The sequence below is a fragment of the Danio rerio genome, chromosome 11 (genome assembly GCF_049306965.1).
Source record: "Danio rerio strain Tuebingen ecotype United States chromosome 11, GRCz12tu, whole genome shotgun sequence".
In the NCBI taxonomy this organism is placed as follows: Eukaryota; Metazoa; Chordata; class Actinopteri; order Cypriniformes; family Danionidae; genus Danio; species Danio rerio.
In genome coordinates this window covers 18,982,433-19,010,000 of record NC_133186.1, presented here as the reverse complement: position 1 = coordinate 19,010,000, position 27,568 = coordinate 18,982,433, and the positions used below count along the sequence as shown (strand labels likewise).

Below are 27,568 nucleotides of genomic sequence, written 5' to 3'. Positions count from 1 at the left end.
AGTGTATGTCGATTATTGTATCAATCATCAGAAAAATGACATGAGCACATTTCGTCTGTCAGTGATCGTCATCTTCTTGTTATGATCAGTGCCATGATTCCCCGCACTCCATTAGTGTCTTGAGTTTTACAGATCTGGCACTTCAAATTTGGTAATGTCCCATATCGATGTCGATGCATCTTGATAAAAGATCCGCATACAACACAATTCATTTTTTTGAGTCGACTCTTATCTTTAAGAATCACAAGTTTTAAAGGTGGCTCACTTTCAGATTTAAACCTCAGCTGGATGTATTCATTCGCTTAGGGCTATGTCACACACTACATAGAAGGTAATTTTCAAAAACCCATCATTGGGGCTCTTTAATTAATTTCACTCACATGTTGATGAAAGTTCATAGTATTTAATTGTAATAGTTGTGTGAACTCAATTTGATTGCATGGTCAAACTTGCACTGATTGAGTTAAAACATGCTTTCCCCCCACAAATGGCTACTGTGTTTCAAATGATAGATTTTGCTTCTGGTTTGGGGAACATTGTTTAAAAAGTATTGAAACACACCACTTCATTGACAATTAATCAACATACATTCTCAAAACTAAGTTAGCGGTATACGTTTGACTTTGTGCTGTTTTTGTTCATTATTAAATAACATTATGATTGGTATTTTGATAAAATATTTAAATCACGAGCATATTTGTGGTCTTTGCTCTCGAGTTCACAGTGTTTTTTTTCATTCAGGTTATTTCTCTTTACGGTACAGTAATATTCTGCACTTCTGAAATATTGCTGCATAAAGGCTTGTTTGGAGTTTTTGTGACTATTCAGGGTCTGCTCAAAGTAATTTGTTAATTGACAAGTTTATAGAGTCCATCTCATTGTACCCAGTTTATCAAACACTGTACATATTGGCACCTACAATTTAGGGAAAGTTTAATGAGCCCTCGGACAAAGGTGGATGATAGAAATTTATGTAGAAATTGAGTGTTATTGTGTTCAGGGTTTCTGTGGATTTTTAAAAGTCTTATATTGCTTTTCAGTGAATTAAGACATCAAATAGATCATAAGTCAAAGCACCAAGTCCTAAATTAATAGGATCATGGCATACACTTTTTTATTTATTTATTTATTTTATTTATTTATTTATTTAGTTATTTTTGTGGGGAATTGTTTTGCGTCTACATTGAGAATAATCATTATCATCATTGGTGCCTTTAGTGTTCACCATGCCTGAATATGAGCTGTATTACTACTACATTCAGGACACTATTCAGAGATGGGATTGTACCTTATAAATACTGATTTCCCTGCATTTGTAATTCTGTTGAATGCGCTGTTTATAATACAGTGATAAGGTGTAGTCCTATGATGCTTAAAAATAAATAAATAAATAAATAATTTTTGGTGTCGATATGCTGATGTAAAAGGCATTGGCAAGTCACTATGATATCACTGTGATTAAATAAAGTTTTAGGTCATATTTTTGCTGTTATCAGGGTTTGCGTTTTTCGGAGGTAAACTTTTTTTATTTACATTACATTATGGACACACGTACTGTATGAGCACATAATCAAGCTACTAACACTAAACCAAACATTTTGTCAATATAAAACACTGAATATACTATTCAGATACAACTACAGTTACATACTTTATGTCAAATGAATTTACAACAAGCCTTTATTAATTTAAGCCATATTAATTATTTGGGCTAGCTTTTGCAACTGGGCATTGCTTTACAATGACATTGATGGGTGAACATTAGCCAGTGGGGTAGTGTCTTTTGTCTCTCCAGGTGTGAATTATTCTTTGGCATTGTCACTACCACGCATACAACAGTGCTGACCCAAAAACGGACTTCACAAAATTTAAATCACTTGTATTCTTTGAATTAGAGAACAGAATAATTTTCACAATATTGTGAAGTAAATATTGTAGCCTACAAGAAGGGCTACTGAAAAATCTTGTTCGCTGTGTTTTTTTTTTTGGGTCCTTATTTTAGCTACATTTTTTTTCTCCAGATGCTAGAGGCCATGGTCTATAGCCTCATTGTTAGAGCAACCGACTCCCAAGCAAAGATTCATGCACAGGTTCAATTCCAGCTCAGACCGTGTTGGGTGCAGTTGGAATAGTGGGTTGCATAAGGGGGCTTGTCCATAATTGGAGTGAGGTTTAGGGTGGTGAGTGTAACAGAGGCCTGCTAGTGAAGTGCTTTGCAGGTAAACCTCACTCATCTGAATAAAGGTGCACTAAAGCGCTATAAAGGTGCTTTGCTGACAGATGCTAGCCATGGCCTTTAGCTTCCTTGTAAGAACAACCGACTGCCATGCAAAGAATTACCGGTTTCATTCTAGTTCAGACCGTGTTGGGTGCAGTAGGACTAGTGGGTTACATGTGGGGGCTCGTCTGGGATGGGAGTGAGGTTTAGGGGAGTGAATGTAACAGAAGCCAGCTAACGAAGTGGTATGCAGGTAAACCTCACTCCTCTGAATAAAGGTGCACTAAAGCGCTATAAAGTTGCTTTTATTGACAGATGCTAGAGGCCATGGTCTTTAGCCTTCTTGTAAGAGCAACCGACTCACATGCAAAAGAATCACCAGTTCGATCCCAGCTCAGACTGGGTTGGGTGCAGTAGGACCGGTGGGTTAAATATATGCATATTTCTAAAATTTGCAAGCATGTACATCCATCTGTCTCGCATATTATTGTAGAACAGTTTTTCCTATATACAAAAATACATATTGACCAATAGGTAGCTGAAATATGCACAAATATCAGGGCATGTAGAAACCTTTTAGGGGCCCCAAAATCACCTCAGACCCCAGAAGGTTAAAAAAAAAGTTCTAATTAATTGTAGGCCTATTATAAACACAAGCTTTGAAGTGTTCCACTTTCTATAATATGTTGGTCTAAACGTATTGATGTAATTATTTTTATTTTATTTTATTTAATTTTATTTTATTTAGTAGTTCTTAATTGTTAGATATAAATTAGTCTTTAATGGTGTGCTATTTTGTCATTTACAGATATGTACGCTGTTACATTGCATTTGTTATGATTGTAGTGAAAAGTAGGGCCTGTGATTTGGTTAAGGATGAGCTGAAATAAAGAGTATTCACTGGGTGATACTATGCATTTAAGTAAATAAAGATTGCATTCATAGTTCCATTAATACATGCTATTGCTACTGTAACTAACCCTTAATCATTAGGATTTGAGTTAATGTGACGTTTATGCAAACAAATTGCTCATTAATTTATTCAATATTTTAATTACAATGTTGTTTGTCACAAATATGTCGGTCAAAATAAAAATAAAAACGTCTATTAACCCTAAAAAACAAGAGAATTTGTTTACACAGATGCATTTGAGGTAATACGTTTTCACAAATGTTTTGAGTAATGTGAATTTGTCAGGTTTACAGTGTAGGATGGATTCATATGATGTGGTGTGAGGAGAAACAGAGGTGCGATGCAAACAAAAAATAAATAAATAAATGTTTTGGAAATGGCAGCCGGAGCGTGGATCTCACACTGCATTTAAGGTGTCACATTTGCTATTCAAGAGCCTCTGGTTTCTTTCTCACTCAGATGCGTTATTGTATAATGAGGTTTTCTTCATGAATTCAGAATTCAGTCACTGTTTATTGAGAGGGAGAAGAAATAGCATGTTATGTAAAATTGGAGTTCTCCTCCAAGCCTTCAGGAAATGTTGTTTTATTTCATAGTAGCATTTAAGCTTCATGTGACGTACAGTATGAGCAAACATTTTGCTATTATGTAAAATTTCATGGTGAATGTCACTGTGCTTCATTGTTTAAAGGTACACAAATTTATGCAGAAAATTGTCATTATGTTTCTTTCTGTATGATATGCTTTTTGTATATTTGTTTTTGTTCACCATTACATGTGTGGAATTGAATTCAAATTAGAAACTTAAAATTCCAAAAAAAATGCTGCTTTGATGTTAGATTCGTTATGACAGATTGGATAGAGAGTAACTAATCAATCATTCCTATTTACTACGATTTATTGCACCAGATCAGCAAGAATGAATATCTCACTTCTCATATTATCACAGTGTTTCATCTGCAGAATAGTCAAAAACACCTGAACATAAAAAGCAACATGCCTTTAGTGTTGATATGCTGATGTGAAAGTTATTGGCAATTTATCGTTATGATTTAATTACATTTTGGGTAATATTTTTGCTGTTATTGGGGTTTGAGTTTTTTTCTACAGTAAGGGGTTAAAATTAAGTGTTTCATCTGCAGAAAGTCATCAGTAAAGCACCAGTTTAAAAACACTCATTATTTCTTTTTTGTTTTGTATTCATTTATCTGTTTGTTTTGTTTTGCTTACTTTGATTTACCCTTTGCATCTTTAGTTATTTATTTCATTTTTAGAATTGATTTTGGTGTAAATTTTTTATTGTAACATTTGCATGGTAGTTTATTTTAGTGTTTTGAATGCTTTAATGTATTAGTTTATTGCATTTAATTTGTTTATGTTAACTTTTTTATTCTTGATTTGTACCTTTGTGTCTTTTATTTGCTTTTGCTTGCTTGTTTGGTGTTTTAGACTTTTGTTTTTCTTTGCTTTTGCTTAGATCATGTTTTATTTGTAAAGGCCCATGCAAACCAAGCCTTGTTTTTGATTTTTGATATTTATTGTAGAACTTGCATTGTTGTTTATTTTAGTGTTTTGCTTGCTTTGATGTATATGGATGGATGCGTTTGTTTAGTTTTTCTTAGCTTTTTTATTCTTGATTTATTCTTGATTTTTATTTTTTTTATTTGTGCATTTGCATGTTACAAATACTACAATAAAAATAGAAAACTAATCAATGCTTGGTCTGCATGGGCCTTTACATAAAAAAAAGGCAAAAGCAGAGAAACAAAGTCTAAAACACTAAACAGGCAAACAAACCAGATTTTTGTATACATAAATGTATACATTTTGGTTTTTGAGTTTTGTTTTAGCATTTGTATTATTTAGTTTATTGCAATTATTTTGTTTTTGTTAGCTTTTTTATTCTTGATTTGTGCCTTTCTCATTTATTTGTTTTTGGTTGCTTATTTAGTGTTTTCAGACTTTTTTTTTTTTGCCTCTTAATTAGTTTTTTACGTAAAGGCCCATGCAGACCAAATGTTGATTTATTTATTTATTTATTTATTTATTTATTTATTTATTTATTTATTTATTTATTTATTTATTTATTTATTTTAGCATTTGCATCTTTAATTATTTTAGTATTTTGCTTGATTTGATATATTAGTTTAGTGCATTTATTTAGTTTTTGTTAGCTTTTTAATTACTTTTTGTGCCTTTTGCATCTTTTATTTGCTTTTGCTTGCTTGTTTAGTGTTTTAGAATTTTTCTTTGCTTTTACTTAGTTTATGTTTTATATGTAAAGTTCCATGCAGACCAGAACAATATTCACTCATGCTTTTCACTGATGGTTAATTCCTCATGATTAAACAAAAGGTGCAAACGTGAGTGTACACACCAACTCACAAAATTACAGGTGTAAAAATTTATAAAAACTCACAAAAAACATATCCCATCATATCAGAATCAGGTATTCCAGCTACATAATAAAATAATCATTCCTGGGGAAAAGAAAAAAGAAAAAAAAAACATTTAAAAAAATGTAGGTCAATGGCTAAATAAAAATAAAGAATAAACTTAAAAATATGTACTGATGTATTTATTTTATTTTACGTTATAGGCCAAGAGAAGATTGAATGAAGAGAGTCTTTGATTAAGGCTCCTGTTAAACAGATTTTTTTCCTGTGTGATAATGTGCCGTGTTAGCAGAGTCTGGCCACCTCTCTTTCTCTTCTGCCATAATAAACCGGGAAGTGAGGAAATAGAGTAAAGGACCGAACAGATGGAAGAGCGATGTAGGAAATAGAAAGAACAGGGGCCACAAATGTTTGCCTCTTTCACAACCTGATAGGGATAAAAATGGACAAGAGTGCTGGAGATTGGAGTGTAGTGAGGACCGGAGGAATTGTAACACTCTAAATTTCTTTAGTCACAAACAAGTAAGAGTGATGACACTTCTTCAACACCTGCTCAGTGAAGTTCTTTCGCTGTCCGAGTGAAGTGTGAGTTTTTTTTTTCACAACTGGTGCAAAATGTTTAGCTAAAAATATGTGTTATATACAATATAAAGTACTTAACATTTTACTTTTAATAGTTTAGTTGAATGTCTATGTCTATCTTTTCATTTTAATTTAATTATGTTTTATTTTGTTTTTATTTTGTATTATTTTATTTATAATATATGATTTTTTTACTTAGGACTTAACAATAATTCGATATCAATATATATCGCGGTAGATTATTTTTTTCAATAATGGTGATATGAGTTTTAAACCCATTTCCGGTATTTCAATATAAATTTACATATATACAGGGTTTGAAATTGTGACCATTTAATCTGTGCGACCTCATAATATATTTTGGAGCATTTGTGCGACTGCATATAATAGTTGTAGTGCGATGTGTTTTGATTTTTTCTAAAAACATGCTGAATCGCTCTTCCCTGCCACTATATTGGTTAATATTAGTTGTCGATCACTCAAGGCTTTCCGCTGTCAGATGACAGGAAGATTTTGTGACAGCTGGAAATGGAAACAGCTGAAGAGTGAAAAGTAAACAGGTTTGCAAACGCACATAAAGTTACAAATAATAGCACAGATGAGAGCGATCATGACATGTGGTGAATGCTGATCCGCCAGCTGACATCAATCGAGTATTTTCGGAGAAGGTGCCCGAATCTTGATGCGTTGCATTCAGTGCGTGTTCAGCGCAAATGTCCCCTAAATGTAAAAATGTAATACTGTACAAATCATCACCAAAGAAGCTTGTCTTTACTAAGTTTACACTGAAACTGTGGCTCATAACAAAAAGCAGTATTGCGCCAGTGGTCGTCGCGAGAATCCGGCTCTGCCTGCTCATAAACTGGTGCGGCTGACTCGCCTGCTTTATTTCACAAACACAGAAAAATGAAGATCAGCTCGTAATGAGACTGAGCATTTAAACATGACATAAACCCAAATCAAACTTTTAAAGAGTGATAGAAGTGAGACTTTATTTTGTCTATTCTTTCTTAAGATGTATATTATTTTTCTATTTACATTCTTGTGACTGTTTTGCAGCTTCAGCATTGAATTGAATGATTTATTATGATATTTTGTTTTTTTTGTAGCAGAAATGTTATTTATTATATTGACATGCATATAAAAACAAGAGTGCAAAATAAATATTTCTTACTTCAATGCTTCATTTTAGTTTGATGCAAACCAACAAATTTATTTTTCATAAAGTGACAGACAGACGTTTTATAGCAGATAACTCACATTTAAGCACATTCAAAGCAGCATCATAATAAAAAATGTAATTCATTGTTAATATTATTACTATTTTATTTAAAGTTATAAAAAGCATTTATAAGACCCTGGATGATATTAAAGACTTTGCAAATTCAGTTTGCAGACATTTGTGTGGATATCGTGATATACATATTTGCCATATCGTCCAGCTCTATTTTCACTTCACAATTTCATTCACAACCTATTTTAGTCTGGTTTTGTTTAGTTTGGTTGATAAACAGAATGCACTATGTTTGGCCAAGTCTGTTTCCACTATCACCTGCACTGCATCTCTCCTTCTATCTCCTTGCTTTTTATTCTCCTTGTTTATGCTTCTTCCTCTCCATGACTCCTCCATTTTCATTAGTTGTTATTTGCACCCTGTTATTGTCATTGTCTCATTCTCCACTTGAATTTCTCATCTAGGGGCTTTGCAATAGCTGATTGTCTTGTATTCGATGCAAAAGCAGGGCCTGCAGTCAGTAAACTTTTGCCAAAACCTGTTAAAGTGATAGTTCACCCAAAAATGAAAATTTGCTCAGTTTACACCCTCAAGTGCTTCCAAACCTGTTCGACTTGCTTTCTTATTTTAAATGCTGAAGAACATATTTTGAAAAAAGCTAGAAACCTGTAACCAATGGCATCCAAGCTAGTTTTTTTCCCCTGCTATGGAAGTCATTGTTTACAAGTTTTCAGCTTTCTTCAAAATGTCGTCTTGTGTGTTTACCTGAAGAAAGAAAGTCAAACAGGTTTTTTACCACTTGAGGGTGATCAAAAAATAAGCAAAAACTGAAATCATTTAGCAGAGTATTAAGGAACTATAATGTGTTTAAAAGCTGCCTGGAACTAGCCATGTGTTGTCTGAAAATAATTAGACACCTTAGGGCTCATTCACACCAGACAAGTCTTTGATTCTAAAAACGTGAGAGGCAATGGCTTAAAAAAAGCCTGGCATAAAGGTATCCAGACACAACTACAGAACTACGTTTACATGGACACTAATAATCCGATTTTAGTATGATTAAGACAATACTCTGATAAAGAGTCTACCATGTAAACAGAGATTTTTGATTAATTTAATCCGATTAAGGTCATAATCGAACTAAAGAGAAATTGAAGACATGGTGTATGCTGATTTTAGTCACATTATTTAAGTGCAGTACAGACATGTAAACACCGCAATCAAACTATTGCCAGGTAGGACTTTTCGCTGCATTTTGCTACAGGATAGTCCATATACACACTATTCTCTGCACCTACCATATCAGTGAAGGACCACCGACAGCCTCATCACGAGTTTTTTTCTTTTCTTTCCATTCGCTGTGGTGTATCAAATTCCATGAAAACAACACTCCTCAAACAGTCCGGAATTCGTACCCGCATCCTCTATGTCAGTTTTTTTTTTCTTTTTTTTTCTTTTCTTTTTTTTTACGTGGGGGCATAATTGAAATGTTCCTGAATCAAAGTAAAACTGCCTGACTTCAGTTAAAGTCGAAAAATAAAAAAAATGAAACTAATCTGAAATCTGAATCTGAAATTACCTAAAACTCCAAAGGAAACTGGATATTGCGGTGACACAATAATGATAATCGAACTGTGTGTAAAGCAGGATGATGAAAGTAACATTCAAAAAGCAAGTCATGTAAACACCTTAATTTTTGCCTTTTTCAGATTACTGATGTCCATGTAAACGTAGTCAGTAATGAGCAGCCACAGAGTGAAAGTTGAAGGTCTTTTAGCTTCACACAATGTCACAAAAATGCGACACTCACATGTGTGGTTAAAAAGATGCCAGACTTGACCATAATGGTCACACAATTCCGTCAAGCCTATGTTTATACAACAAAAAATATAAAAAAATGGGCCTTCACATGAAGAGGGTCATCTGCATCTTACATCCATGAAAATGTTTTTAAAAATTAGATAAAAAAAAAAACATATGAACGTTTCTATGTATTTATGAATGTATTATATCATCTTTGCATCAAATGACCAAAAATAAAAAATAAATTACTGCTTTTGCGAGGCATTTAAAATGGAGTGTCTATGGAGCAGGACAGTAAATTTTAATTTGTTCTCTAATCTGGCTGCCATGATCAGTCTTTTTTCTGAAAGTTTTTATAACATCATTGTGAAGTTTTTATTTTATTTTTTCATTAAATAGGGTTTGAAAAAAAATGAATCCCTGTCTCACCTGGTGGATGTGTTTGTGTCGAACAGGTGATGGTGGCTGAAGCTCTGGACATTTCAAGGGAAACATATTTTGCCATCCTGATGGACCGCTCGTGTAATGGACCCGTGATGGTGGGCAGCCCTCAGGGTGGCATGGACATAGAGGAAGTGGCTGCCGCAACGCCAGAGCTCATCTTCAAGGTATCACACTTCAGGCTGACTCTTAAGGCTTTCACTGGTGTAGGAGTGAAATGACTTTGTGATTTGTGTTGAAGGGGTCCTTATGGATAAAAATCAACTGCAAAAAAATTGATTTAGAAATAAATTTGTTAGTAAAAAGATTATTGTTATTGCTGTATTTTTTTATTCTGTTCAATATGTTCTGTTCTTTTTTATCAGTTTTTATTATTCATGCTTTAAAATATCGGTATGCTTTATTTATAATAAGATCTGCAGAAGTAGATATGGAAGAAAAGAAGATAAGAAAATAAGCAATAAGAACAACGTAACCTTAAAACAAAAATTAAAAGTAAATAAATGTAAAATAATGTAAAGCATAATTATTTTATTTTCTTATTTTATATTTCCATTTATTATTATTATTATTATTATTATTATTATTATTATTATTATTATTATTATTATTATTATTATTATTATTATTATTATTATTATTATGTATTTGTAACATTGCAAACTAATGTTTTCAGAGGAGTTTTAAAATTGGGAAGTTTAACATTAGTATATTTTAAGTTATTTGAAAATGTGAACTGTTAAATGTAAGCAATTATTTTTAATAAATGTATAACACATTGCATAATTTCATTTATTAACATTGACTAACATGATAACCAATCACACTTCACACTTCATGTTATTGTGTATTTCAACTGTTTCAATCAATCAAATTTTAATCAATTCAACAGTTAATAAACAACAAATATGTATTTTTATTAAATGCCATTAACAAAGATGTTTTTCTCTTTTTTTGTAGGCTAGTGCATACTAACAAATTCAATATAGCATGACGTACCAATAAATTTCCCTTAAAATAAAATGTTGAAAAATAAATCAAATAAATTACAATAGGACAAAATAGCAATTAACAGTTGATGTATGGACAGCTGTTTATTTTAAGTGTAATGTTTACTTTAAGACTTACAGACTCTCTGACCAAAAACATTTATTTATTTATTTATTTGTTTGTTTGTTTGTTTGTTTGTTTGTTTGTTTGTTTATTTATTTATTTATTTATCTATTTATTTATTTATTTATTTATTTATTTATTTATTTATTTATTTATTTATTTATTTATTTATGTATTATTATTATATTGTTGTTGTTGTTGTTAATAATATTATTATTATTATTATTATTATTATTTTTATTATTATTATTATTAAACATGTAATTTCAAGCATGACAAAATTAAATTGCGTTGCATAAAAAAACATTTTTCTTATTTTAATCAAACAAATAAAATCAATCGAAATCTTCCACCTTAAAAAAAAAACAAATATATATATATATATATATATATATATATATATATATATATATATATATATATATATATATATATATATATATATAAAAAACACTTTGTAGTGTTTTTGACTGCATCATCTCTCTTGTGTGTGTGTGTGTGTCCATCTCTGTGTATGACTTATCTTTTAGAGATGGTCTCCTAATTGGAAAGCCGTTGTTCTCCAGCTCTCATCTTTTTCTCGTTTTGAGTTTGGCTGCGTTCCAGAGCTTAATTGCCCCTCTTTTGATTTTAATGTGAACATCCGCTTTGTGTCAAATTTTAGCTGATGATTGGTGTTCTCTTGTCTCCTGTCTCTTTGCCTCAGGAAGTCATAGATATTTTCGAGGGGGTCCGAGACGACCAGGCGCTACGTATGGCAGCTAATTTGGGATTCAAAGGACCACTAGAGAGACAGGTAATGGGTTTGGACGGAATGATCCTGCCATTAGAGTCCCTCAACTTGTCTCGTCCTTCTCTGTATTTCTCTCTTGGAAAAAGAAAAAAAACAGAACAGAAAAACAGATTAATGGTCATGATGACTTTGCCAATATGCTCATTAAACTTCTCTTGTACACGTTTAGGCCTGAGTGGACATCAACAATTCGTGCTGTTACATCGTTCACATAAACTGCCAGCTATAAACGGGTTGTAGATTTGCAGCATCTGCCTGTGCTGTAAACGATAAGCACAAGTTTAAATCTTCACGATTTAATGGCATTTACGATGAGACTGCTTACTGGCTCTCCAAGTGACTTCAGCGCAGAAGATTCTGTTTCCACCTTGCACATTTGCAATAAATGTGTGGACATTTTTATTTTATGTCTCTTACTGCCAGATTAAAAATAAGAAGAAAAAAGATAACCCAAGCATTAAAAATTAATATATAAATAATGATAAATTCACAAGATTTTTTTATTTATTTGTTTTGATATGCACACATAAATAAAGATATACATTTTTAAGCATAATAGTTTTAATAAATAATTTCTGATAACTATTTTTTTTATAAAAGTCCTGTTTAATTCTTGTATAATAATATTGTACGAGTTCATTTGCAAAATGCTAGTATTTGTCTTAAAATGCAATTTACTACACTAGTTTAAACTAAGCAAATTGGGCTAATTATAAGTCAGTGGACAACATTGGTTTGTTCTGTACAAATTAGAAAAGAAAAAAATAATTAAGGGGGTTGATAGCATTCATAATAAGTAACAAAAATAAAACTTTCTCCAGAAAAAATAAATAAATAAATAAATAAATAAATAAATAAATATAATAATAATAATAATAGGACATACATACTTCCTCCTTTTAAACATCAATTTGGTAATATTTGAAAAATATTTAAAATTGTATTAACATTTTATTTAATTTTAATTTATTAAGTTTGAACATTTTGTGTTTACACATTAATAATTGTATACGTATCTGCATTTACTAGTCAACATTTTGTACGCATATTATTTATATTTTTTAACTTATCTATTTATTTATCTATATATTTTTTTTAATTTTGCATAAAATGACAGTTGGTCAGCATAGTAAATAATTAACAAATACATTTTGCTGTGATTTTGAAAACTTAAAAAAGAAAAAAAAAGTTAAAACGTCAGCATTGTGTTTTCTACATATTTAGATAAATAGTGTTTCATTTTCTTTTAATATTTTGACCACTTGTCATTTTCTGAGGGAAAGCACTAAATGATATTTAGAGGATTTTTCTAAATGTTTTTTGTCTTTCATTCTTTTAATGAAAGTTTAAAATCAAAGTGAAGTTTCACAAACTAATTTCGAGAGGAGTACGTGATATGATTGATTGCTGCTGGTCCCCCATCCATAATCATTAGCAAGTCAATCTGATCATTCCAAACTCAACATAAATATCCCATGTAAACCCCCATCCACCCTATCTTCCTCCACCTCTGTTCTTGATTAATCCAGGATTGGGTGACATGGTGGTTCAGTGGCTAGCACAGTTGCCTCACGGCAAGAAGGTCGCTGGTTCAGCTTCTGGCTGGGTCAGTTGGCATTTCTGTGCAGAGTTTACATGTTCTCCCTGTGTTCGTGTGGGTTTCCCCCAGGTACTCCGGTTTCCCCCCACAGTCTAAAGACATGTGACATAGGTGAATTAAATAAACCAATAGAAACAGTATGAGTACTCCTTACATGCTCATTGACCAGGCGGGAACTATGGGCTCAATAATCTCTGAGCTCAGGGTTCTCTCCCAGGTCAACATGTGAAACCTGCTAATATTATCAAGCAATATCTAACTGTGAACTCTTGAAACAATACATTTATTATCAGAACCATACTTTGTTGAACTAATACAGTAACTATTTCATATTTCCACATGATCCCTTGTTCAGTTTCAATATTATGGGTCAAAGTATGCTAAAAAACATACTTTACTATAAATGTGGCAAAATATGGAATTCACTTGAATACCTTAATGAATTCAGATTACATGAAAGTTTTTAGAACAAGATAATTTCTCCTGGTGCTGTATATTACATTTATTTATTTATTTATTTATTTATTTATTTATTTATTTATTTATTTATTTATTTATTTATTTATTTATTTATTTATATATTTATTACTGAAACATTGTATCTTGTGTGTCCTTTAATATGGCTCTTACTATGCTTAATATGTACTATAGTAAATAAAAATTAAATTTATACACAGATTTATACTGTTAATAAATTGAGGATACTGGATGGTTTAAATGCTTAAAAATCAAGGTAATATTACCTGCTATTAGTTAAACTAGAGAGAAATCAGTCAAACCTTGTAAAAGTGCCATATTGTTTACCCCAAATCCCCTATCAAAACGTAGTAGTGTAAATTCACAACATTCTGGATCTGTATTAATATGATCAGTATTAAAACGTTATCTTTTCGAATCCCTCAACATCGTTTATCTATGTTTACAAGTGTATATTTCTCCTTCTGTAGACACTCGAGAAGCCTGGCATTACTGAAATCACTGCTGAACGTCTGGCTTGTCAGTTTGGCTCTTTTCAAAGTCTTTCCTTCACTGCGCATCTTTGGCGAGCATCTATTTGAGTCCATGCTAATTAGCATGTTTGGGATGCAGTATTGCGTTAACTTAGCTTTAGCTCTTTGAAGTGTAGCGATATGACAAAGAGCCGATGAGAGCGGCGCTACAATGTTTTCTGTCAGCATGCGCTCATTATCAAAAGAGCTTCCGCTGGCTCTGGGAAAGGGAGATGTCGCTTTAGCTCTTAAATGCTTTGAAAGTAGAATTTGTTTGGATGACATGCTTTCAGAAAACACATGAAATAGCAAAAGTGTAGAGCAATAAACAGTCGCTTATTTTTCCTGTCTTAAACTCTCGTCAAATCTCAGCCACGATAGATGCTGTGTTTGTTAATGAAAGGATTATTCTAGACAGATTTATGGATATGTTTGTTATATTTACCTGTTATTTTTATTTTTTTATGTTTGAGTCAATGTAATCAAATTATTTGCTGTATGTACAGCTCTACTCTTATGTTTACCCCCTTGCAGACTTGGCAGAATGACAGATATTTTAACAAAGTAAAAGCAATCATAAAAAAAATGTTTTAAGTGTTATATTAAATCATTTATTTCACATACAGTATCAGATGTTTAAATATATTCTAGCCAAAAACTGTGGTTATAATACGACCATTTTTAAAAATTTACATGTCCCTTCTTAAAACCATTGGATTAACCTCAATTGCTGGTTATGAAGCGTTGTCTATGTGGTTATTCATGAGTCATTTGTTTGTGCCAAGCAGTTAAACTGTTGTAAAAAATGCCATGTAAATAGCAATTGCGCCATGGCATGACACAACTGACTCCTAAAGGGAATGGGAGATGAGACATTGATTGGCTTAATGCAAGTATGCTTAAAACACACCCATAACTCATTGGGCCTGTTTAAGTAAGGAGGTTCAACCAACTCGGAGTTTAAACTTGAACTCTGAGTTTACATACAGAGAGATTAATAACTGAGAACAGCTGATGTGAGTTAGGTCAATCAAAGCTGAATAGACTAATTCATAGTTAAGTGTGCAGACTGCGACTATAAAAAAGGCATTATCAATGGAGCGCAGATATTACGAGACACCATGGCAACATTGAAAAAAAGCTTCTTTTTTTTCTTCAGCTGAACTTGATGTGCTCATGCAGAGTTATAGCAATTATGACCATATATTTATAAAAACAACACCACTGCATCAGTGAAACAGAGACAGTTAGCATGAGATAACAGCTGCTCAAGTTAATATGTAAGTTTGCATTTAAAGTATTTAAATATTTAAGTATAATAAAAAATGAATAACGTAATGTGTGACATTTATAGACTTTTCACTTGGAAAAGTGGGTAATTGGCCGCCACTTTAATTTTATTTCAGATGTAACTGAAATTGACAAAAGTCCCAAGCCAAAAGTATTATGAATAGAAATAGACATTATGAAATATTATGAAATGTACTAAAAAAAAAACTAAAAAAACATTAAGCAGATATACTGTTCAATTATTACCCCTCACCCCCTTTGATTTTTTTTTTTTTCTTTTTAAAATATTTCACAAATGATGTTTAACAGAGCAAGGAAATTCTCACAGTATGTCTGATCATTTTTTTTCTTCTTGAGAAAGTTTTATTTTAGCTAAAATAAAAGTAGTTTTAAAGTTTAAAACATTTTAAGGTTAATATTATTAGCCCCTTTAAGCTATTTTTTCAGCTGTCTACAGAACAAACCATCATTATACAATAACTTGCCTAATTACCCTATATTGCCTAGTTAACCTAATAAACCTAGTTAAGCTTTTACATGTCACTTCAGCTGTATAGAAGTGTCTTGAAAAATATCTAGTAAAATAGTATGTACTGTCATCATGGCAAGGTTAAAATGAATCAGTTATTAGAGGTGAGTTATTAAAACTATTATGTTTAGAAATGTGCTGAATAAATCTTCTCTCCGTTAAACAGAATTTGGGGGAAAAAAATAAACAGTGGTTAATAATTCAGGGGGGCTAATCTGACTTCAACTGTATGCATGTTAAAAAATGTGTACTGAAAAATATGCAAAAAAAAAAATCAACATATTGTTATAAAAATATAAAAGTATTACAAAATCGGATGCATCTATTGAAAGTTATCAACGATTTTCCTTCATTTTCCAGACGTAAGGTTGATTTACACATGGGCAAGAGAGCCAATGGACGTGTGGAGTCTCTCAGCAGGGCCGCTTTAACTGCCACAGTGACTCCACTCTTGCTGAGTTAATGGCCTGACTGACTCCAAATCAATTTCTGTCACGTTTCAAGTTATTATTCAAGGAAACTTCTCATTGTCTCAGCAGTGACCCAGAGTACATTCTGACTCGTCTTTAAATGGAGTAAACGTCCATTTAAAGATACTGCTGTAATATTGGCCCACGTCCAGTACATGACACAAAATATACAATGGAGAACAAAATGTATACATACAGTTGAAGTCAGAATTATTAACCCCCCTGTTTATTTTTTCCCCAATTTCTGTTTAACAGAGATTTTTTTTGACACATTTCTAAACATGATAGTTTTAATACCTCATCTCTAATAACTGATTTATTTTATCTTTGCCATGATGACAGTAAATAATATTTGACTAGATATTTTTCAAGACACTTCTATACAGCTTAAAAAGACATTTAAAGGCTTAACTAGGTTAATTAGGCTAACAAGGCAGGTTAGGGTAATAAGGCAAGTTATTGTATAACGGTGGTTTGTTCTGTGGACTATTGAAAAAAATAGCTTAAAGGGGCTAATAATTTTAACCTGAAATTTTTTTTTTCAAAATATTAAAAACAGCTTTTATTCCAGCTGAAATAAACTAATAAGACTTTCTCCTGAAGAAAAAAATGTTATCAGACATACTGTGAAAATGTCACAGTTACAGAAACATAATTTGGGAAATATTTATAAAATAAATAAATAAAAGGGGGGATAATAATTCTGACTTCAACTGTATATGAACACTTAATTTTCTCTATAAATAATCAATCCCAAAACTTCTAACAGAGCCATTGATCAAATCTATCTATCTATCTATCTATCTATCTATCTATCTATCTATCTATCTATCTATCTATCTATCTATCTATCTATCTATCTATCTGTCTGTCTGTCTGTCTGTCTGTCTGTCTGTCTGTCTGTCTGTCTGTCCGTCCGTCCGTCCGTCCGTCCGTCCGTCCGTCCGTCCGTCCGTCCGTCCGTCCGTCCGTCCGTCCGTCCGTCCGTCCGTCCGTCCGTCCGTCCGTCCGTCCGTCCGTCCGTCCGTCCGTCCGTCCGTCCGTCCGTCCGTCCGTCCGTCCGTCCGTCCGTCCGTCCGTCCGTCCGTCCGTCCGTCCGTCCGTCCGTCCGTCCGTCCGTCCGTCCGTCCGTCCGTCCGTCCGTCCGTCCGTCCGTCCGTCCGTCCGTCCGTCCGTCCGTCCGTCCGTCCGTCCGTCCGTCCGTCCGTCCGTCCGTCCGTCCGTCCGTCCGTCCGTCCGTCCGTCCGTCCGTCCGTCCGTCCGTCCGTCCGTCCGTCCGTCCGTCCGTCCGTCCGTCCGTCCGTCCGTCCGTCCGTCTGTTTGTTTGTTTGTTTGTTTGTTTGTTTGTTTATTTTTAGGCTTCTTGTTGCATCACCTTTTTATTGGCCCATTTTATTTTTAGGGAAAGTACAGAACAAAAAGCAGCTCAGCCTTACTTATATAGAAATGTGGTGAACGAATGCATAATACTTATATTTCTACAATAGTATATAAGACTAGCACAGACTGAAATGCATATAAATAAAATTTATTGCTCTATATCTCCCATTAATATCTCTTAAGAGACAGATATGTTGTAAATATTCCTGCAAATAAAACAAAATGCAAATCTGTAATTTACTGCACGGAATAAATGAAATCAGTTAAATCTTCTGTTTATTCAGCAGCTATGTTTTTTTTTTTTTTTTTTTTTTTTTACTTTTTACTTTGTCTGCTAAATTTTTGCATGAGAGCGTGGATTTTTAATTTTGTTTAGTAATATCATTTTACTTTAATTTGTAATTTTTTGTACTTGTATCATATTCAATTAATCGCCGAGCACAACTCATGAAATATGCTTATAAACCTTATATACATTTTGATCTCCACTGTATGGTGCTTGAGAGATTTGAATGTAGCTGAATTGCTTATATAAGCTCTCAGAGTTGTGTTCAGTTAGTAATTAGTTCTCTCTGTGCTTCTGTCACAGGCTGCAGATCAGATTAAGCGACTCTATGATCTGTTCCTCAAAGTAGACGCCACTCAAGTCGAAGTCAATCCACTTGGAGAAACACCTGAGGGACAAGGTGAGATCTGTGTTTGTGTGTGTGTGTGTTTGACAGACAGAAACGCTTGCTCACAGATTGCATACGAGCTCTTGTAATGATCCAAATAGGGACTTGCAGCTTTCAAGATAAATGTCATTTCACACTAATAGTAAATGAAATGCGGGTTTGGAAAGTGCAGAGTCAGGAAAGCTTTCAGCTATGTAACGCTGGCACAAATATGTTGTTAATATGACCAAATACTGCTCTGAACATCATTTTCCACTTGTTTTGTTTTTTATAGGTACCTGTTAGGAAATGATGTAGGATGTTGTAAGGTTTATTGGTATGAAATTACATACAGTGGGTCCAGAGAGGGTAATGCCTGCAGTATTAGCCTGTCAAATTAAAGAAGAGGAGAGAAATCATCTCGGCCCTACAACATAATGGCAAAATGATTTAGTTCTCATGGGCCGTCACAAAAAAAGTGCCAATGCTTTTTTTCCCCCTGTACTTTTCTTTTCTTTTCTTTTCTTTTCTTTTTTTTCACGGTACGGTTCACTTCTGATGAAAATGCAATCGTACCAAATAACGGAAGTGAACCACCAACTGTACAGCAAACTATTGTTTTGATGACGTTTATTTGTGTGTGTGTGTGTGTGTGTGTGTGTGTGTGTGTGTGTGTGTGTGTGTGTGTGTGTGTGTGTGTGTGTGTGTGTGTGTGTGTGTGTGTGTCTGTGTCTGTGTCTGTGTGTCTGTGTGTGTGTCTGTGTAACGTTTCGTACCTTTATGACAAGTGCGGGACTGAGCCAGGGTAAAAACAGTGATACACAGTGAACAGTGATACACAGTGATGTCTGCTTGTCTCCTCCAAAAACAGCTTCTGCAGACACTGTGTGATGTTCTAAATTATTATCATAATGCATAATGTCAGGAAAAACACAACAGGATATGTGAAAAGTGAGTACAGGCCTATTTCTTTCAGTTTATAATATTTTATCGGCAGATGGACGCGAGTCGCTTTCTGTATTTTCGAAACCAAAAGATTCAGTTAAAGCAGACTGACCATGATGTGGTCGGAGCTTGCATTCGTGACTGTCACCTAGCAACGGCCGTAAACAAAACAGCACCTCGACGAAGCAAGCGTACCACGTTCAGAAGGAAAAAACACAGTGTGAACACAAACCAACTGAGGAGGTGGAAAGGTGGAACAATCAAACTTAGGTACGGTCCAGGCAATTGAACCAAGTGTGAAAGCACCCTTAATCTCACATATACTTTATATTTAAAATATTTACATTTATTCATATTTTTATTTTGCTAGATTTTGTTTATTTTAAATAATTGATTCGTTTATTTAATTACAATTACAATGTTTTTTTCATCTCTAATTTTATTCGTTCTTTACGTTGGATAATTAGTTTTACATATGCATTTATCTCAGCCAAACAGTTTATATTCCTAAACTTTATTTGTATGCTTTCTCTACGAAAGTCACAATGGAGACAATGACATCAATGGAGATATTTCCTTTTCTTTTGACAGCAAGATCAAAACAAAAGACTATAAATGGCTTTGTCTATCTTTAGATGCATCACTTGCTCTCTTTGTATTTTGTATTAGTCAAAAAGTGACAAATAACTGTCTCTACTACTTAAAACACTTCCAAAGGTACTGTATTATCAAGCTTTGTTAATGGTGAAACTCATCTGCTGCTTTGGCTACAAATGATAGTATATTTTTATTTGTCATGTCAGTTCTTGTTTGTTTGTTTTTAGGTATTTCTTATTATACTGCATACTTATACTTCATAATCAAAAAAACAAATAACACATACATTAAGGCTACTTACCATTCTTAACCACTAGGCTAGAGTATATTGGCACCAACCAAAAATGCAATTTTAAGAAACAAAATTTTTATATTAAAGGGCACCTATGATGAAAATAATCTTTTAGAAGCTGTTTGGACAGAATGTACTGTATAGTGTGTCCACAGTCATATTGGGGTGGTATAAAGACAATAGGTCCCACTATTTTTCCAACTTTGAGGCTCACTGTAACGTGATGTAGGAGTGGGGTTTCCCCGCCCACTAATTTGATATACAGCCACATATTAACATGTCTCCATCGTAACGCTTATAATCATATCCACAAGACAGGTCTTGCATAAAGCAGCTGGCATTAAAAGATCTGTTTAGCTTTCTGTAATCGTCTGCATCTCAAAAATGAGTCAGTTAAAAAAAGAAAAGTTTTTTTAAAGTCAGTAAAATCGCTGTGTAATTCATCACCACAGGCACATAGTGTCAGTACAATTATAAATGAAGATGCTTTAATCCTGGTTTGTAGATGTTAAATCAGGTTTATTTTGTTTTCATTAACATAACGGTTATCCATACAGCAGTGGATATTAGCATGTATCCTGTCACATTTGCCTTTCAAAACAGTGCAAAGTTAAACATATGTATGCGTGTGTGTGCGCGCAAACTTTGTAATGACATTGTGTGTGATTCATCATTGAAGAAAAGCTTGAATTACCTTCACAACAAATACATCACATAACCACTGGGAAAGATCTTACTGTACTAAGTATCGATGGATTTTCCCTTCAGTGTTTGGCCTCTCAGTTGTGATTATTGAACCACACTGATCTGAGCTAAACTGAACTGAACTTAAACTCTGAAAACTGAACTACACTGTTTCAATTTACTATGATCTTCTATGTGAAGCTGCTTTGACACAATCTACATTGTAAAAGTGCTATACAAATAAGGGTGAATTGAATTGAATTGAATATTCAGATAGGAATAATAAATATTCTGATGGGTATTTTGAGCTAACATTTTACAGACATATTCTGGAGACACTTTAATAAATACATTTAATAAATACATTTATTAAATAAAAAAGGAGTAAAATGGGTGCCCTTTTACTTACAGTAAGTTTAATTTGCATATTTATAATTACATATTTATATTTTGTTATTCAAGTTTATTTGCCATAACAAACATTTACCAGTAGTGCAGATAAAATGTGGAAAATTGAGAATAAGTGTTTTTAATGCTATCAGGGCCGGAGCAAGCTGAACTGTCGCTCCAGGCAAAGGACTCTGCCCTCAACCTGAAAATGAAAACGAAAGTGACCTGGCCTGGGGGAGGGAAATTTAAACTATAGTTTGATTCAGAGCTTAAATTTTAATTTATTAACAATCTCAAATATTGTACCATTGTTCTATTGTGTTTTTTTCCTTTATACTTTTTTTTAGGAACAACACTGTGACACTGACATTAATCAAGATATTTTTTTCTTGACAGCAACAAAAAAAAATGCTATCAATCAACTTTTAAACAAAAACCAAATTTGTTGCATCTAAATGTGTTTTTTTTTCTCTTGAATTTAATATATGCTTTGCTTCAAAGTTATAAAAAAATGTTGTTTAATGTTAATTACAAAAATTTAATTTTATAAAGGGGAAAAATATAACTGTATTATAAGTTGAAAATATAGACTGTATGTTAAAGATCCCTCTTTTTTTTATCTGAGCTCTGCCTGTAGTGAGTAAAACCCTCCTGGTGACAGTGTGAAGTTGAGTTTGATAATAGCTCGGTGAACCTGCTGTACTTCCCTACACAGATTAGCTTTGTTAGAGACTAGCAAGCGCCGAGAGACAGCGAGAAGCTGCAAAACACTGCAAATGAGGGAGTTGCTGGGTCTGGTCACATACGGCCAATAGAGTCACCGACAACTCTATTCCCTGGCTAATGTTCTGATACCGCATCTGTTTCTGTGCGCCTGCCTGTTGTATAAGATACCGCCGCTTTATAAAATATATAGACGTATTTGTGTGGATCATGTTGAAACTACTGGTGTTTGTGATCAGAGCTGAATACTTTTGTTTACATATACGCAGGTTCAGGTTATTAGATGTTGAATCGACGTTGCCAATTTGCCACATTCTACCAACACTATGGCTTTGAATAATAACTGATGCTTTGAGAATTGGAGGGGAAAAAAGATCTTGATACGAGTGTGGTGATGTGCTTTAGCAAAAACTAAAGGTGATCTTTGGTTCATAATTTTCTTGTTGAGTGTTTTTATTAATTTATTTATTGTATTTATTTATACTTTATGTGATTATATCTTAAACATAAATATTTAATCCAGTTTAAGTTATAATTAAGAGCAGAAATGTATATCTTTTGAGGATGTATGCACTGCATAGAGTTGGACTTGTGTCTGCTGCTATGCTTTTCAGTCTTGTTAACATATATATATATATATATATATATATATATATATATATATATATATATATATATATATATATATATATATATATATATTAAAAAAACAGAAATTTGATGGGTTTTTTTTTTTTTTTGTGATGTTATTTTCCTGAAGCATCAAGATCGATCTAGTGTAAAACTGAACTTTGATGAACTTGTCCAGCTGTGAGGTGGACCTGTGTCTGCAACTTTGCTGTTATCTAATATTATTATAAAAATGATATACTTAATCAGACGTCACCAATCTCGGTCCTGGAGGGCCGGTGTCCCTAAAGGGTTTAGCTCCAACTTGCCTCAACACACCTGCCTGGATGTTTCAAGTATACCTAGTAAGACCTTGATTAGCTTGTTCAGGTGTGTTTGATTAGGGTTGGAGCTAAAATCTGCAGGACACCGTCCCTCCAGGAACCAGTTTGGTGACCACTGTACCTAATAATGGTCAACTTTTAAATTTTATTTACAATTTAAAGGGATTTTTGAAAATGAACTGAATCTGTTAGTATAAGTTAGTAGGACATATTTTTGTCATTTTATTTCAATAAATGCTTTAAACAACCTTTTCATTTAAAATTTGAATAAAATTGAAACATCAATAGTAGTTTATAGAATGACATTTTACACATTTTACTCAAACACATGAATTAAATAGCCCCTTTTACACAGTGATACTGGGAAATATCTGGAAAATTACTGGAACGACTTTCCCAATAGATTAAAAATGCACTGTTCACACAGGCAAGGATGTTCTGGAATTTTTCTGGACAATACTATTCACACATCCATTCCAAAATACCAGTAAATTCTGACATTATTAACCAGAAATAACCTCTAAATGGCTGCACTTGTATTTGTACACATAGAAGGGGTCAGGCTTTTGTTGATGATTTCACTTTTATGTGAAGCTTAGCATTCATGCCCGCTGCTTTGTCCCAGAGACATCCGAAGGCACTTACGCGAACCGCAGCTAAATGTTTACACGATTTGACTACATTACAAACAACTTCAATGAAAACGTATGCAGGAATACTTTCGCATTTCGAGATGTTCATAATACATTTGTGCTGGCACTCACTGGAGTACTCATGCACTCCATATGCACAAGCAACTAAAGCAAAGCTTGAAGGTAAATGAACAGCAGTTTATAATAAGCGTTTTATTGATTGTTTTTTACACAGTTGGCATTAAGAAGGAATATAGAAACATTATCTGACTAATGTCTAGTAGCTAAGTGTGTCTGAAAAAATATGTCTTTGGTTATTTTCATTAACAGTGCAGATGTGAATCCGTCGGAATGTCAAAGTCCCTTTAAGGCAAGTCATTTCACTCGGCAGCCATCTTAGAAACGCCTCTCAGGCAGTATGCGCGGGCATTCTGTCTGAATGGGGAAACATCAAATTCTCCAAAACTGCCAAGCTTTCATTTACATTACATATTAGGAATCACCAATACAATTAAACAACAACTGTCTCTTTAGTTTCATTTATAAACACCTGCAGAAACGTTTCTTTGTACCTGTTTACACCCATAGACCTTTCTGGAAATTGGCAGTAATTTTCTGGAAAGGTCTGTATGTGTGAAAGGGGCTACTATATATTTTACATATATAATATAAATATTCTGGAGATAATCTAACAAAAAAATAAAAATAAAAAAATCAGCAGCAAAACCATATATAGTTTATATCCAATCCTTTTCCTGGACTTCAACTGCAACCTTGATCAAACACGCCTTTCTTTAATTAACAAGTGCTCCTACAGATCCTAGTTGGTTTAGTTGTGTTTGATCAGGGTTGAAGCTGAACTCTGCTTTAAGGTAGATCTCTAGGAACAGGATTGGGCACCACTGATATACATACTATATACACATAATTCTCTCTTTTTTTTTTTGCATTATTTCACATGCATTTAAATGTATTATTTTTCTATTTCTAAAGATGTTTAGTGACTAAAATATTGTAGTAATGAATCTATTCCAAGACAGTGTAATTAGTTGGGACGTTTCATTAAAGGGACATTTCATTTGCCATTCACTGACAGTCAGACAGGTTCATCAAGTTTATCAAATCAGTGCACTGCTACATTTAAAACATATGATTCGATTTGCGCCATCTGATTGGTTCTCTGGCTTTTGCTGTCAAAGTGGTGTTTAGAGGCTTTTGCCAACAAACTGTTATTTCTGAATGGGCTGACTCTGGGATTTGGATGATTAGAAGCAAATCTATTTTTTGATGGAGTACAACGTGCCTAAAGCATTCACTCAATGTCATTAGCTTATTTTTGGCGGAATTAGCATTTAGCGGCTTTTGCACCTGAACTCTTTATATATATATATATATATATATATATATATATATATATATATATATATATATATATATATATATATATATATATATATATATGTATATTAGAGGTGTGAACCTATACTGGTCTCACGGTTCGGTTTGGTTACGATTATCATGCCTTCGATTCTGTTCAATTCGATATCTTGGTGCATCACGGTGCATTGACGATGCTTTCCATATACAGTATTATGTTTTGGGGGGGGTGCTATAACATTCTGTCTGTATACACACACAGACACAGCACCACACTGTCTCTCATTCAAACACATACACAAATATAGACAGCAACAAACACACACACACACACACACTTAAGCCCTCGTAACAGGGAGAGCTCGCGCTGAGCGGAGCAGAAAAATGAAAAAAAAACAAAAACAACGGCAAAAGAAGCACTTTTCCGAAGGTCCCTTACTTACTGAGAGCTCCACTCAGTGCGAGCTCTCCCGGCTAAACATATATTGCGAGGGCTTAAACGGAGCAGTGCTCGTAATGTCGAGCGAAAAAAAAGAAAGACAGCTGTGAAACATAACCAGCTTTGTCTTTTTGTAGTAAACACACTTTAGATCTTTTTAGGGTAAGAGGTTTTTCAGTCAATGCCGTCTATAACTGAATGTGTGTCAGGAATATTAAAAACAAAACCAACCGAACCGCGCTCATTTCTGGCGCCCCCCTGGATATACAGCACCCTTAGCATTTGCCTATGGTGCCTATGCCACGGGCCGGCCCTGAGTTGGCTGAGTGTAGTAAATACTCACGCTCACCTCCCTCACGACAGAGTGCGTAGGAGATAAATGACGTCAGTACATAATAACCGGTTATAATTATTACTGAACCGAAAACGTATTGTCCACATCTGCATCGCGGTACACCAAAAAAACAATTAGTTTTGGCACCCCTAATATATATATTTGTAATTTACAATATTTATGTCAGCCATAAAATGTATTATGAGCTCGAAAACAAATCTTTAATATAAAAAGGGACACTTTAAAGCTCCTAAATATAACTTTTTAATTCTAAATTTAATTAATGAACAACTGTACCAAAAATGCTGCAATACGAGCTAAATTTTAAAAGACTGCCCGAGTTAAAACACGTTTCTTCTTTCTCTTTCAACAGTTGTGTGCTTTGATGCTAAAATCAACTTCGACGACAACGCAGAGTTCAGACAGAAAGCTGTTTTCTCCATGGACGACACTGCAGAAAGTGACCCCATCGAAACTGAAGCGGCCAAATACGACCTCAAATACATCGGAATGGATGGAAACATCGCCTGTTTCGGTATGTTTTTAAACTTCCATAAAATGTACAAGATCATTAACAATACACGAGATGAACTTTTTCAAAACATCCTGATTTCAAAGCTCTCAAAAACCTGCTCTGCATCAATCTCATGTCTCAAGAGAGATTTCAAACCTGAGTCTTCTTAGTAGTTTCCGACGCATTTATTTTAGTCTTGAGGACGGGATTTTTGTGAAAGTGTTACCAAATGGGCGCCAATCCAGTCATCATCTCCAGCAGCTTTGAAACAGCTCCATAAGGGACCTGCCTGAACCGATGGGCTCTAATTAGCAGGAATCTTCCGGAAAACGACTCAAGCAAATATGATTGTTAGGCTACACATTTAAGTGGTCCCTCATTATAAATCAGGGCTCTCACAGCAAAGCATTGAGAACAAGACGAGCGCATTGGTGACTCTAACTGACCTTGTCGTGTACACACAAACGCACTCACGCACAATTTACTCGCAGTTAGTTTGCACCTTAAAAGCTTTGTAAACCAGCAACGCGACAGCTGTTGGGCTGAATTTGGCTTTATTGAGTGGAGTGTCAGAGCCTGTGCCAGCGTGTTCGCTCGGCACTGAAGAACTGAATAAGGAGAGATGTGTTATCCAGGAGAGCTGGGATGAGCTGGAAATGGCTGAATCCGTTGGCTGCTTTACAGCTCAAAGCGGCTCAACAAGCCGGATAACACAGATACTACAAGCGCTCTTGACACCCCGTACACTTTTAGTCAAACACAATTCGCTTGCTTTGGAAAGCAGTGGGCAGTGGATTTAGAGGGCGAATTGTGCTGTCAATGGGGTTAGGATCTAAAATAATTTTTTGTTTTGCATGTAGTTTGATTGTAAATGTGCAACGTGGACGAGCTGATTAGATTTAACTATAAACATCACATGTTATGTGATAAAGTTGTAAAGAAACTAAGACAAGCAAAAGCAACATTTTTTATTGATCTTATAACAATGCAAAAGGGAATAGTAGGGAAGTATGGGAAAATATTAATAAAGTGCAAAAAAAATACAAAATATTAATAATAAAGCTATTGAGTTAAAATCTCAGGGACGTTTAATTCAAGATAAATATCAAATTGCTAGGGTATTTAATTTTTTTTTTTATAGATTCAGTGCAAGATTTAGCACAAGCATTTAGTGTAAGAAGTAAAGACATTATATTACCAAATTATGATTTTACTGTTAAAATTTCTGAAGTATCTGAATCTTGTATGCTAAAGATGCCTTTCAATGTGAATTCAACTCTATAT

The 27,568-nt window shown here is 33.7% G+C and overlaps 1 protein-coding gene across 3 annotated transcripts in view; it reads left to right on the top strand.

The window, feature by feature from the left end:
- suclg2 (succinate-CoA ligase GDP-forming subunit beta) overlaps positions 1-27,568 on the top strand; it is a 239,884-nt gene that overhangs the window by 99,534 nt on the left and 112,782 nt on the right. For 2 of the 3 annotated variants that reach the window (NM_001386309.1, XM_073915500.1), the window contains 4 exon segments: positions 9,602-9,754; positions 11,407-11,496; positions 18,341-18,437; positions 26,144-26,305. In NM_001386309.1, the coding sequence (NP_001373238.1) occupies positions 9,602-9,754; positions 11,407-11,496; positions 18,341-18,437; positions 26,144-26,305 (502 nt within the window). 3 annotated transcript variants of the gene reach the window in all.